We start from the raw sequence: 12,522 nt of genomic DNA, 5'->3' as shown, positions 1-12,522 counted from the left end.
TACTTCTATACGAATATAATCATTTGTTTATCTCCCCTTCATTTACTCCACTGACACATTTTTTATAGGTTGAAGTTCTGGATAGAACATTAAATATAACTTTACGCTAGTAGGGTTACAAAATTAAATTGATTTATTAACGTGATAAGATAAAAAGAAACGGGTTCAACTTTTTTTATTAGGATGTAACACTAAAAATACCGAGTAAAAATTCAAACCTTTCATTTATATATTAAAAAGTAGTAATATTTTTTTTAATAAACTATTCTAAATCTTATAAAATAATGAATGGAAAACTAAAACCATGTTCTTCTCCTAAAACAAAATCTCAGCCATGTAAAGGAGATATTATTAATATGCTCTCCACTTCAAACACAAATAAAAAGGATGGTAGAACAGAACAAGTACCTATGCATTAAAATTATTGGTTTCAATATGTATGTGTCTGGTTTTGTCCGAAACAAATTACAGTTTCTTCTTTGTGTGTCTAAGAGAATGTGATTATGGCATTGAGTTTTGCAATGCATTCAGTGGGGAGAGAGAGGAAGGAGTTGAGAAGCAGATCATCAATGGGGTCAACAATGGCTACTCCCACCAATCTGCACTTCCCCTTTTCATCTAATCTTTCACCTTTTCCACTTCTTATGCTTCCTTTTGATTCCTCAGATGTCAGCACTGTTTTTACCAGCAATGGAGGAGCTTTATACACATTCCCAACTGAGAATAAGAACTTTGCCTTGAATTCTAGCTCAATCTGCATCAAAATTTCCACATGTAGCACATCAATAGTTTTGTATTGGATTTTGTTGGGATGGGTAGGACTTTTACCAGACATTACCTTGCCGGATTCTTGATTGATGTTCCCGTGGAAGAGTTCTGGGACGATGTCGATCTTCAGAAACGGTGGCAACGGAAGACCAAGAAACTTTGTGGTTTGAGTTGTCAATGGCGGGATATAGAGGGTGCCCACATCGAATGAAACTGAAACTTCGCCGCTGCCACCGTCGCCGTCGATCTTGGCGGACCCAGTTCCTGTTCCTCCTTCAGCGTTGTATTCAAAATCAGGGTATCTGGAGATGCCAAGCTTACAGGCTGTGAGAGACTTGAAATGAACGGTGGAAAAATTAGATTTTGGGATCTGGGTTTGAGGGGTTTTGGCGGTGGAAATGGTGGGTGTTTCTTGGTTTTGACTGCTGAGACAGAAATTAGGACACAAAGTGAAGGTTTTCCCTCCAAGTTTTGGGCTTTTTGTAGGGAATTTGAAGAGAACTGGAGCGTTGGGGGTGTTTAGCTTACAACCCATTTGGGGTAATCTCCTTTTTCTTCCTTTGAAACCAGCTCTGTTTCTGTTAAAGAATATCCGAATTGTCCATGAAATCAAAGCATAATGTTCTACGAGGCTGTCTTGAATTTGTGTGGTTCTAATCACTTATCCCTTATCCTTTATCTTGTAGCTATCTGATCTTCGAAACTTTGACCTTCACGCCCCTATTTTAGTTCATTTCAATTCCGCCTCAGTTTGCTCCCATCACCAAAACATTTGTTTCTGGACCAATAACAAACATGAACACCAACACTCAAGGGCTCACACATGGCTCCTTCCTCTGAGCTAAAGTTTTCTGGCAGCTTAAAACAGAGGTCTGCTGGATGAACCACCAGTTGGAAAGAAAAATACGTGATCATCATACCATCTACGAGAACTCTATAGACTCATGATATACATCATATATGTGAGATCTCACCTCAATAAGAGAGGGAAACAACAAATTCTTTACCTCTCCTTAGCAGACGTGTTTTGAAAACCTTGAGGAAAACGTCCAAAAAGAGAACAATATCCGCTAGTGGTGGGCTTGAACCGTGAGATCCTACAATCCCACATTGGTTGGAGAGGAGAACGAAACACTTTTTATACGGGTGTGAAAACCTTTTCCTAGCAAACGCGTTTTAAAAACTTTGAAGAGAAGCTCGAAAGGGAAAACCCAAAGAAAACAATATCTGCTAGCAGTGGGTCTAGGCCAAGGCCATTACACTATGCATGAATGATTCATCATTCAGATCAACTAAAATGAGCATGAAGAGTATATGGCATACAGGTGCTTCCACAATGTAGATCATCTAATAACAGACTTTCCACAGCATCAACCGGTAAAAGTTCAAGTTCAAGAGCATGGACAAGGAGATATTCACATCAAACACAGCATGAAAGAATGGAAAAGTTCATTTAAGGCAACGTAATTATATACTAAAAGGCAAAGATACATACTGAAAGTGAACCAGCAACCTAGAATGGGTGCATCAAATGGCTTTCGTGGAAGACAGAGTTAATGAGGGTTAACACCTTGTAGATTTCTTCGGTTTGAAGGTTACTAATATCGCCAGCCACGAATTCGTGAGCCTTACCGTCCACCTCAATGACACTTGATCCAGGTGATTTCTTTACACCTCTATCTTTCATCAACCTCCTTAATCGAGTCACATTGGACCATCTTTCATTAGTAGCAGATATATTGGACAGCAGCACGAAGACTCCGCTATCCTCCGGATCAAGTTCCAAGATGTACTCTTGTATGTGTTGAGAGAGCTCAACATTTCCAACAGTTTTGCAAGCATTTAGTAGCACTCCCCAGATAAGCACATCAGGCTTCATTGGCATGGTCCTTACCAACTCCACAGCTTCCTCCAAGAGCCCCGCTCGACAGAACAAATCGATCATGCATCCATAATGCTCCAACTTCGGAGACAAATTGTACCTTTGACTACTCATGTTATCAAAATACTTGCGCCCTTCATCAACCAGACCAGAATGGCAGCAAGCTGTCAAAATTGCTAGAAATGTTACCTCATTAGTCTTGACACCTGATATTATCATAACTTCAAAAAGATATAACGCTTCGTGCGCAAGTCCATGCATAGCCAGACCGCATAGCAAGGCGTTCCAAGTGAAGGTATTTCTTTGAGGCATGCTATTAAAGATTTGCCGAGCCATTTCGACACAGCCGCATTTGGCATACATGTCGACAATAGCAGTTCCAATATGGATATCCCATTTGATTCCTCTTTGATTAATGTACTCATGGACCCATGTTCCATACTTGAGTGTTCCTAGGCTAGCACAAGCAGATAGAACACTAGTTAAGATAATACCATCAGGGCTAATGCCCAAGTTTCGCATCATCCAAAACAGCTCCAAGGACTCTTTTGGATGGTTACTCTGCACCAATCCAGTGATCATGATAGTCCATGACACAATATCTCTTGTTGGGAGCTCATCAAATATGTTCTTAGCTTCATATAAACATCCATTCTTTGCATACATATCTAGCATTGCATTACCTAGTACCAAATCCAACTTAAACCTTCGCTGGATCATACCATGAATTCCCTTCCCCATATACAAATCTCCCTTTCTTGCACAAGCAGCAAGCACACTAACTAAAGTTGCAACGCTCGGTTCCACATCCATCCTGAAAAACAAAGAAATTGCATCATCAAAACGCCCCGCCTTCATGAACCCAGATATCAAACTGTTCCACGAAACAACATCTCGAACAAGCATTTCATCGAACACCTTACCTGCACAAGAAAAATCCTCACAAGCTCCATAGCAACGAACCAGCGAGTTTTGCACAAAAAGATCACTCAAAATCCCCAACTTAATCACCACGCCATGAACCTGTCTACCTTCTCTGCTCCCTGAAAAGTTAGAGCATGCTTTAAAAAGCACTGGAAAAGTAAACAAATCAGGCACAAACCCATCTCGCGCCATCCTTCTATAAACTGAAACCGCCATTTGTGGGAATTCACCACCAGCATATCCATTAATCAGTGAGTTAAATGGAAACGAACCTAAGCGCGTGTTGACTTGTTTGAGATAATCACAGGCATAGTCGCCAAACTCAACAAAATTGGCAAAGAATTCAACCACTTTGTTTGTGACAAAATCATCGTAAACTAATCCTGATGTTACCAACTGCGCATGAATCTTCTTAAAGATCCTTAAGTTCTTACAATCTTTGATCGAATCTAACAAAACCCATTTCAGATTGAACATAATATTCCCCCAACTAGTTACACAATCCCATCTTTTTTCTCAATGCGAATGTTGTACACAACTTCGACGTCACTACCAAAACAAGCTCTTGATGGCTAAATAGTCGCTTTTTGTCAAAATTTCAATAGATATAGATAGATAGATATATATATATATATATATATATATATATATATATGCAACCTCTATTTTTAATTAATTAAAATTTTTTGGGCGGAAACCGAAGAAATCTTTGACCTAAGCAAAAACGTGGCAAGATCTGAACCGTCCATTAATGTAACTCCATAAAATAAATAGGGTTTTGATTGAGGGTCCCTCTTCAAAGGAAAAAGTGGGGTTGGCTTATTGCTCTCTGCGACTGCTCCTCGGCTCTAGGGTTCGTTCTTTGACTTCAAATTCTAAGTCTAAACTCAATTTTTTGCTTTGATTTCTGTATCAGTCTGTCTAATCATCCACACTGCAAATTTCAGATCAGATTCACTCTGCTCTGGTCAACGTCTTATTCCCTTCTTCTTCTTCGAGTTCATCTTCTGAAACGCTTCACTGATTCGAAATTTCTCGATTTCAGGCGTTTTCGTTGTTGGGTTTCTGTGATTATATCTTAATTTTTCTGGGTTTTGCTTGGATTTTGATTTTTTGGGGTTTTACATGGAGGAAGCTAATCAAAACCATCGCGTTGAGGAAGAGGAACAGGAAGGAACCTCCAATGGCTGCTCTGAAACCCAGACCCAAACTACTGTGGATTCTTTAAATCTTGTTAAGGCTGAAGAGAGTCTGTCGAGTCAACCGTCGGATCATCAAACAGCGGTTTCGGAGCACGGATTGGATACTTCGCATCCTTTCAGTCTATTCCAGATACCGTCGACGCGGGCGAAACCGGCGAAACGGCCGTCCAAGGACCGCCACACGAAGGTGGAGGGCCGGGGCCGGAGGATTCGGATGCCGGCTGCTTGCGCTGCCCGTATCTTTCAGCTGACCAGAGAACTCGACCATAAATCCGACGGGGAGACAATCCGGTGGCTACTCGAGCACGCAGAGCCGGCAATAATCGAAGCGACGGGAACAGGCACCGTTCCGGCCATCGCCGTTTCCGTTGGCGGAACGCTTAAAATCCCAACCACATCTCTGGCGAGGCCAAATGCGGAAATTTCCGAAGCACCGAGAAAAAGAAGACAAAAACACGCTTACGCCGAATCCAACAATGGCAACGATCAAACTTCTGTTTCCTCGGGGTTTACGCCGATTACTCCAATGGCAGCTTACGGCGCCGGTATCGTTCCATTCTGGGCAAACGCCGGTGGCGTTGCAGAGCAGTTCTTCATGGTTCCGGGAACGTTGAGCAACCAACAGCCGCAGCTCTGGGCGGTGCCGGCGAGACCCATATCTAATTTCGTGTCGTCAATAAATCCCAGTTTGCAATTCGGGGGTGTAGTGCCGGTTCTAGCCAGAGGAGGTATAACAAATTGTTCCAATGGAATGGGAAGTGGTTCTTCGCCGGCTACCATTTGTCAGAGTTCGATTCCGGTGACGATGAGTGCTCCGTCAACTTCGAGTGCGGCGTCTTCAATCGGTACCACTCAAATGTTGAGAGATTTCTCAATGGAAATTCACGAGAAGAAGGAACTGGAATTAATGGGTCGGCCAAAGCCTGCAAATTCTGAAGCGCCATGTTCAAAACCTTGAAAAATTCGTCATCTTCTTCTTCTTCTTCATCATCTTCTTCTTGTTTGCAGTGTTAGAACTTAGTAATGTAAAAAGAGTAGGAAAAAAGCAGTTCTTTGGGAAATTAATTGTTAGCCGTTTTCGTTGCTCTGTTTCAATTTATATGAAATTTTGTGTTAACTGTAGTGTAATAGTAAGAACACTGTAGATTTGAACAGTTGGTGACAGAGCTTACTCAAATATCTCACTTCATCAATGGAACTAAGTTTCCTTTTTTAGCAGAGCTCAGAAAACTTATCTTCATTTGCTTGAAAACTAGCCTAACATGCTCACTTTACTTTGGTCAAAATTATAGACTTTCTCAAGCTCTCATGCATCATTCCAAGGAGAGAGAGAAATTCTCTCAATTAGCCTGGAAACTTTCATCACCGAACCCACCTAATTAGCATGTGGGACTTTCATCATCCAATACTACAATCTCCGAGTTTCTTAGTCATTCTATTTTGCATGTGGGACTTTCATCATCCAATACACCATATACAATCTCCGAGTTTCTTAGTCATTCTATTTTCAACATTGCTCTCATTTCGATGTAGTTTCGATTTATTCATATGATAAACACATAAATACATCCAATTATAGGGTTATATGGCAAAACTTAAGATTAAATAATCAATCAAATACTTATTTACGGTAAATAAGGAGGGTTAGGAAAAATTGGTCACGTGACTCAGATGTTCCCACGTGCAAGGTGGTGGGTTAGGAAAAATATTGGGATGCACGTGCCGCGTGGTGGGGCCCACATTAGGCCTATTGGATTATTTTTAAATTGTAAAGGAGTTAGGTCAGGTAGAGTGGGCCACATCATCGAAGCTAGCTGTCATGTGGCAGACTTACACGTGTCAACATTAGATTGGCTGATGCTAGGCTCCTCAAGTCGCAAGATTTATTTAATTCACGGATTGCTTATGGCCATAGCTCAATATTATAATCGATACAATCGCATCATTTATTTTTCTCAATATGAAAAATGAATGTTTATATGCCCTTCAATTAGGATTTCGTCGATTTCCTTTACGATCCGAGTTAGGCTGATCAAGAGGTATTAGATTAGGCTTCATTTAAGATCGACTAGAGCACTTGGCCTTCGACTCACGTCTCCCAGACACCGTTCGGCATTCGGCGATGTTTGTACTTCAAAATAAGAACTAAGCTCATAATATATTGTTTTTGTACAATCACATCTACCCATCCATCCACATCCACACACCAAACCTGATGGACACAGCCTACTAATCAACCCTTTAATCCAATCTAGTTAAGTGTTTTCTATTTCATCTATGAACGGGTTAAATTATTCTAAAATGAATATATTATTATTTCCATTCTAACTTCTTGTATTCCACAGTGAAAATAGGGTTACACTAGAATTCTACCCTATCCTACTATAAAATTATTAAAAATATTTATTGTTTGTAACTGATGATGTTAATGATGCATTTTGAATTGTGAATACTATTCAAGTTGTTCAGCGTACCAATCAAACTAACTCGAAATTACGGGTTGGTTGAAGAGATTTTTCCAACTCAACCTAACCTAACTCAATCCGTGAGGGGGAGTCTTGGACTAGCTAGAACAACTGTAGAAGAACACAAAAAATTATTATTATGGATGCTTTTGCATGGTTGCTTAATGGGTTCCCAAAGTTTGAGAGGAGGAAAAGTGCGAAGTACAGCTGATCTCTTATTCCACAATGGAGTGGCTTGGAAGTACAGTAATAGTAGGATGAATCCCAATGAACACAGCTAATTTTCTCTTATAAATCTCCATATAATGATCAAAACTTTGTCAAGCAGAATATACCAAGGTAGAGTACACCTGATCAGGAGCAGCTTTTATGTTTCAGACAATGGCTAAAAATGCGACAGTCTTGTTTCTAATGATGATTGTTTGTGTGTCGGAAGCAGTTCTTGATACCAATTACTACTCTAAAACATGTCCCAATGCCGAGAAAATCATCCTCCAAACCGTCTACAATGCTTCCATTCATGACCCCAAAGTCCCTGCCCGTCTTCTCAGGCTCTTCTTCCACGACTGTTTCATAAGGGTAATCTTCCAAACATCTTCTGCTACTCTCTTCTGTTTCAATTCCTTGCTGACATGACTTATAACTTGATAGGGATGCGATGCATCAGTGCTGATAGATTCAGCGCCAGGGAATCAGGCAGAGAAAGATGCACCTCCAAACATCTCGTTAAGGTCGTTTTATGTGATCGACGAGGCCAAATCCAAGCTTGAAACTGCTTGCCCACATTCTGTTTCTTGTGCTGATATTGTCGCCATTGCTGCTAGAGATGTTGTTACTCTGGTAAGTAACTCATCATCGCTACCCCTCCAAACGTCTTGCTCATTAATTCCAAAAGTTCAGTTAATTTACTCTGCCTTCCTCATGTCTTGGAAAAATATGCAGTCTGGGGGGCCATATTGGAGTGTACTCAAAGGAAGGAAAGATGGGAAGATTTCCAATGCTTCTGAAACCATCAACTTACCAGCTCCAACTTTCAATGTATCTCAACTAATCCAGAGCTTTGCAAACAGAGGATTGCAAGTTAAAGACTTGGTTGCTCTATCCGGGGCTCATACGCTTGGGTTCTCCCACTGTTCTTCCTTTCAATCTAGACTTCGCAACTTTAGCTCGCTTCATGATACTGATCCAACTTTGGAATCTGGGTTTACTCAAATTCTGAAAAACAAATGTCCAAAACCAAATTTGGACAAAAATGCAGGACAGTTCTTGGACCCAACTTCCTCAACGTTTGATAATGTGTATTACAAGAGACTGTTGGAAGGGAAGGGTGTGTTTGGTTCAGATCAATCTCTGTTTGGTGATTCAAGAACTAAAACGATTGTTGAATCGTTTGCTAATGATCAGAACTTGTTCTTTAAGGAATTTGCAGCTTCAATGGTGAAATTGGGTAATGTTGGGGTTATTGAAAATGGCAATGTCAGATTCAATTGCAGGGTGGTGAACTGATAGAAAGAGGGAGAGAGAGGGACAGAACGAGTCTTTTTAAATTTTATAACGAAAGTTACGTAATATTGAATCCATACTGCTTGAAATAAAGTGAGATTGAGGCAAGAACAAGTTCACTGAACAATAGCAACTATAACAATAACCATTTTCCTGCTGTATCGGACTTTTTCTGTTATTTTGTAAAGGAATAAGACAGTATCAGAGACAAAATGGCCATGTTTTTAAATATTCAACAGCCCCTGGGGTTGAATCCCTTCATCTTTCCAAGTGAAAGAACCTGATATGACTGACCCTTGAATATCTATGGATCTATAATCTTGACAGTGAGGATTTCTCTTCCCCAATTGTGGAGAATGAAAGAACTAATGGCTCAACTTTGACCTTAAATAGTTTGAGGTGTATAAACTTCGACAGGGTTAACTTGAATTTGGTGAACCAACATCGGTAAATTTTCTGGTAAAGAAGCTATTAACTCCGTTTCCATTTTCTATTGCGAACTCCTCCATCCTCACCGGCTAGTAATACCAAACAAGTTAGTTTTCGATATAGAACTTGTAGAGTCATAGATTACTCACGACACGAAAATACTCACTAATAATCTCAAAATATTGTTTCTGATGTGGAAAATCAGTCAAAGCTGCAACCACATAGCATACTAAGAGTTTTAGGACATTTGATAACCTATACCAACCTCGCTCTAATGTCATGTTGTTGAACACAACTCTTCAATAAAGAAGAGTTTTTTCAAACAATACACTCACCCGACCAATAAATCTAAGTTTTTTAATACGATAAAAATGATTTTAACCATTTTGTAATACCCTAATTCAAAAGCCACAAAAAGATGGAAATTTTGAATTACAATCATGACACATGAGATTGAAACATCAAATTTAGAAAATAAAATTCCTTTGGCAGAAAAGGAAAGAAGGTAAATATACCAAACAACACATATCAGTGGCATATGCAGTAAAATGTCATATATTTCAACAAGCCACCTAGTAATACAGCTTATAAGACTATGAACAGTTCCATTTCAAGTAGTGGTACACTGAATTCTTTAGCTATTCCAGGGACCAACCTGGACGCAAGAAAATCAACTTTGGACGAGCTCTTTTACAATATAAAATCTGGTGTTTAGACATTGAATCAAATGAGGAGGATACCTTAGTGACCTGTTTGGCAGTTTTCACGACATCATGGAGCCTGTAGATAACCAAGTCAATAGCACAATCTTAACCATGTGTAAGTAATTCAATTATTTTTCGTCGAGACTGCAACCTGTCATCAATTATATGTATTAGTCGATGAAATATATAAATTGTGGACAAATAAAATGGAACTAGGGAAGAAAAGAGAAGGCTAGGTTACAAATACTGCTAAAGAACATGAAACTCAACCAATGAATCAACAGAATTACCTAAACTTACCGTCAAGAAAATATGACGTCTGAACGGAAAACATATTTGACACCCTTGGTAACATTGCGAGCTTCATGCAGCAAACATTTGTCTCCATGAAGATGCAGAAGAGCCATCCCTTCAGTAGGAGCCACCTACCAATGCAAAGAAAATGAAAAATGCAAGAAACTTGAAATACCAGGAAAAGGGAAAGACAAGAAGACGAATAAGGTGACACTCATGCAAGTTCATGAGTGATAATAAGGAACATTGCAAGTAAATGGAGCAAAGAAACTGGAAATAAAAATAGGGAATTCACCTCAGCCACAACGACATTCCTCCAACCATAGAAAACAGTTTCCCCACCAACAAGAGGCTCAGAAGAAGGATCTTTGGAATTGTTGGTATCATTTTTTGTCTTAGTTTTGGAACCTCCACTTAAATATATTAACAAAGTATAGTACGTTCGCTTGCCTTCTCCAAGATCAACACTTTCATCAATATGACGTCCAAAGCGCTGACCAACCTTGTATCTGAAATACCATAGTTATACCAAGGTTTTTGTTAAGGGCGGACTATGATAGTTATAGCAAAGTTAATAAGCATGCTTGATCCATTCAAAGTAGAAGGAAAACGAAGTATAATCTGTGCATTATAGCTCGACTTAGATTGATATAATTTGAAACTTGAAGGCAAGAAGAATAAGCATGTGTATCCATGTAACACTTAATCTTATCCAATTCATCCATAAGTATCGAAAGCTTTGTAATGAGCCAACACTCCCCTAAAAGCATAGTAGCTTGATGAGAAAGTAAAGCTGAAGTCACCTGTAAAATCTGATATTTGGATTCAACCCAACAGCAACCTTTCCCCGTATTTTAATATCAGCAAAATGTTTATCAAGTCCCGAACGCCAAATGGTGTCTGCTAAATCAGGATCATTCACCGAAATTCTATCATTATCTCTATAAGCTTCTCCTTTGGAAGGACCGAGGCTCCCCTGATGAACAAAACCCATCGACTCTGCCGTCTTGATGAATGCTTTTGACTCAACACTTGCGAAAAAACTTGGTACCTGCATAGATTCAACTATTACATTCATTCCCACACCAAAAAGTACTGAAGCAAAGCATATGGAATTAGCTAGTTATCAGAAACATTTGAAAATTGTTGAGAATCAAATTTACGTAATTTCTTTCTGTAATAGAATTCAGAAAATGGAAAATTGAAATGGGTATGGCAAGAAATATTGCAAGTTGCGTCAAGAAGCCATTTCACGATATAATCTCGACAGTAAAAAGTAATCCACTAGCGATAACGGGGAAAGATGAAGGAAAAACAGAGAAAGGAAGAAATTGAGGGATTGAACAAGAATGAAGATGAACAAAATGAAAACCTATTAACAGATGGAGAGTTCAAAGACAATTATGATCTGAATTCTTACGGTGAAAAGATCATTTTCTTTGAGGCGATTGATCTGAAGATCCTGCTTGGGTTTAATGGCTGGCCACTGGGAAGATGGGTGGGAAGATGGGGCTGTTTTCTTCGAATCTCCCTCCCTTCTTCTACCCGCCATTTTTCTCTTCTGCCCCTGTGTTTCTGCCATCAGAGAACAATCAACCCCTCGCCCTATTATTTCTCGATCAAATTGTTGGACCCGAATGCATCATACCCATATTGGGCTTACAAGAGATTGGTTTCCTGGGCCTAATTGGGCCTTCAGGATTATCGTACCAATTAAGGGATTACTCGAGCCCAAGCCCAGTTCACAACCCACCCCAATTTAATTGGTTGGATAATTTTTTTTTTAAATATTTTTAAAAACATCCGGATATATGGTACATTAATAAAAAATAAATAAAAAAAAATCATAAATCTCATCTATTAAACATTTAAAAATAGGATAATTGGTTAACTATATTTTCGAGTGGGTCAGATGGAACCTGATAAAAAATGTCAACCTGCCAATTAAATTAAAATTTTGAGTTTTTAGAAATTCAATGACATCCAAATTGAAAAATAAAAAAAAAACAAAAATCTAACCTATTTAACCTTTGTGATTTGGGTCGGATTCTTAGGTCATATAAACACTTCTAATTGTGATATCTCAAGAATCGATGACCACCATACGAGTGTCTACAAGCAGCGGAGGAATATAAAGAGTATCATGTTGGGAACAAATTTCAAACCGATCAAATTTGACTAAGTTAATAACTTCTACACTGACTGATTTAAACTTTCTCGTGTTTGTCAATGTAGTTTATCGATAGAATTAAATACCCTCCCCATCAACATTCAACATTATATAAGAAAGTCAAGAATATAATAAAGTTATGAAAATATTTAAAATTTTATGTATAAATATCTTTAAAAAT

General features: G+C 39.0%; 5 protein-coding genes across 7 annotated transcripts; 2 read left to right on the top strand and 3 right to left on the bottom strand.

Moving 5' to 3' along the window:
* Positions 1-328: 328 nt before the first annotated feature.
* Positions 329-1,742, bottom strand: LOC111467398. Its single transcript, XM_023112263.1, has 2 exons — positions 839-1,742; positions 329-754 (listed from the first exon to the last, which is right to left on the bottom strand). The coding sequence occupies exons 1-2, from the start codon at positions 1,301-1,303 to the stop codon at positions 488-490; spliced, it is 732 nt and encodes a 243-aa protein (XP_022968031.1). The 5' UTR covers positions 1,304-1,742; the 3' UTR covers positions 329-487.
* A 438-nt stretch (positions 1,743-2,180) lies between these two features.
* Positions 2,181-4,158, bottom strand: LOC111467390 (pentatricopeptide repeat-containing protein At4g38010). 2 transcript variants are annotated; one of them, XM_023112252.1, is made up of 2 exons: positions 3,847-4,158; positions 2,181-3,693 (listed from the first exon to the last, which is right to left on the bottom strand). In XM_023112252.1, the coding sequence occupies exons 1-2, from the start codon at positions 4,049-4,051 to the stop codon at positions 2,282-2,284; spliced, it is 1,617 nt and encodes a 538-aa protein (XP_022968020.1). In that variant the 5' UTR covers positions 4,052-4,158; the 3' UTR covers positions 2,181-2,281. The 2 variants fall into 2 exon arrangements, with proteins under 2 accessions (XP_022968020.1, XP_022968019.1); XM_023112251.1 differs by having other exon boundaries at positions 2,181-4,158.
* A 71-nt stretch (positions 4,159-4,229) lies between these two features.
* On the top strand, positions 4,230-5,995 carry LOC111467395 (transcription factor TCP19-like). The gene is made up of 2 exons (XM_023112259.1): positions 4,230-4,427; positions 4,620-5,995. The coding sequence occupies exon 2, from the start codon at positions 4,700-4,702 to the stop codon at positions 5,732-5,734; it is 1,035 nt and encodes a 344-aa protein (XP_022968027.1). The 5' UTR covers positions 4,230-4,427; positions 4,620-4,699; the 3' UTR covers positions 5,735-5,995.
* Positions 5,996-7,412: 1,417 nt separating this feature from the next.
* Positions 7,413-8,905, top strand: LOC111467696 (peroxidase 66). The gene is made up of 3 exons (XM_023112690.1): positions 7,413-7,820; positions 7,893-8,081; positions 8,184-8,905. Exons 1-3 carry the CDS (start codon positions 7,611-7,613, stop codon positions 8,745-8,747), a joined length of 963 nt encoding a protein of 320 aa, XP_022968458.1. The 5' UTR covers positions 7,413-7,610; the 3' UTR covers positions 8,748-8,905.
* Positions 8,906-9,639: 734 nt separating this feature from the next.
* On the bottom strand, positions 9,640-11,769 carry LOC111467697. Of its 2 annotated transcripts, none has more exons than XM_023112691.1 (5): positions 11,592-11,769; positions 10,975-11,222; positions 10,467-10,680; positions 10,168-10,302; positions 9,640-10,028 (listed from the first exon to the last, which is right to left on the bottom strand). In XM_023112691.1, the coding sequence occupies exons 1-4, from the start codon at positions 11,751-11,753 to the stop codon at positions 10,180-10,182; spliced, it is 747 nt and encodes a 248-aa protein (XP_022968459.1). In that variant the 5' UTR covers positions 11,754-11,769; the 3' UTR covers positions 9,640-10,028; positions 10,168-10,179. The 2 variants fall into 2 exon arrangements, with proteins under 2 accessions (XP_022968459.1, XP_022968460.1); XM_023112692.1 differs by having other exon boundaries at positions 10,178-10,302.
* Between the last annotated feature and the right edge of the window lie 753 nt (positions 11,770-12,522).

Source organism: Cucurbita maxima, unplaced genomic scaffold, assembly GCF_002738345.1.
Source record: "Cucurbita maxima cultivar Rimu unplaced genomic scaffold, Cmax_1.0 Cma_Scf00034, whole genome shotgun sequence".
NCBI classification, from domain to species: domain Eukaryota; kingdom Viridiplantae; phylum Streptophyta; class Magnoliopsida; order Cucurbitales; family Cucurbitaceae; genus Cucurbita; species Cucurbita maxima.
Note: the sequence above shows the minus strand (reverse complement) of the source record. Positions and strands in the feature narration are given on the sequence as shown.

Bases quoted from the DNA above. Each gene is read 5' to 3' on its own strand.
- LOC111467398 (XM_023112263.1), bottom strand. From the start codon at position 1,303: ATGGGTTGTAAGCTAAACACCCCCAACGCTCCAGTTCTCTTCAAATTC. The intron at 755-838 runs GTAATGTCTGGT...ATTTTGATGCAG, and splicing joins TCAATCAAGAATCCGGCAAG to ATTGAGCTAGAATTCAAGGC.
- LOC111467390 (XM_023112251.1), bottom strand. From the start codon at position 4,051: ATGTTCAATCTGAAATGGGTTTTGTTAGATTCGATCAAAGATTGTAAG.
- LOC111467395 (XM_023112259.1), top strand. From the start codon at position 4,700: ATGGAGGAAGCTAATCAAAACCATCGCGTTGAGGAAGAGGAACAGGAA.
- LOC111467696 (XM_023112690.1), top strand. From the start codon at position 7,611: ATGTTTCAGACAATGGCTAAAAATGCGACAGTCTTGTTTCTAATGATG. The intron at 7,821-7,892 runs GTAATCTTCCAA...ATAACTTGATAG, and splicing joins TCCACGACTGTTTCATAAGG to GGATGCGATGCATCAGTGCT. The intron at 8,082-8,183 runs GTAAGTAACTCA...AAAAATATGCAG, and splicing joins CTAGAGATGTTGTTACTCTG to TCTGGGGGGCCATATTGGAG.
- LOC111467697 (XM_023112691.1), bottom strand. From the start codon at position 11,753: ATGGCAGAAACACAGGGGCAGAAGAGAAAAATGGCGGGTAGAAGAAGG. The intron at 11,223-11,591 runs GTAAGAATTCAG...GAATCTATGCAG, and splicing joins AAGAAAATGATCTTTTCACC to GTACCAAGTTTTTTCGCAAG. The intron at 10,303-10,466 runs GTGAATTCCCTA...TTGCATTGGTAG, and splicing joins GGAATGTCGTTGTGGCTGAG to GTGGCTCCTACTGAAGGGAT.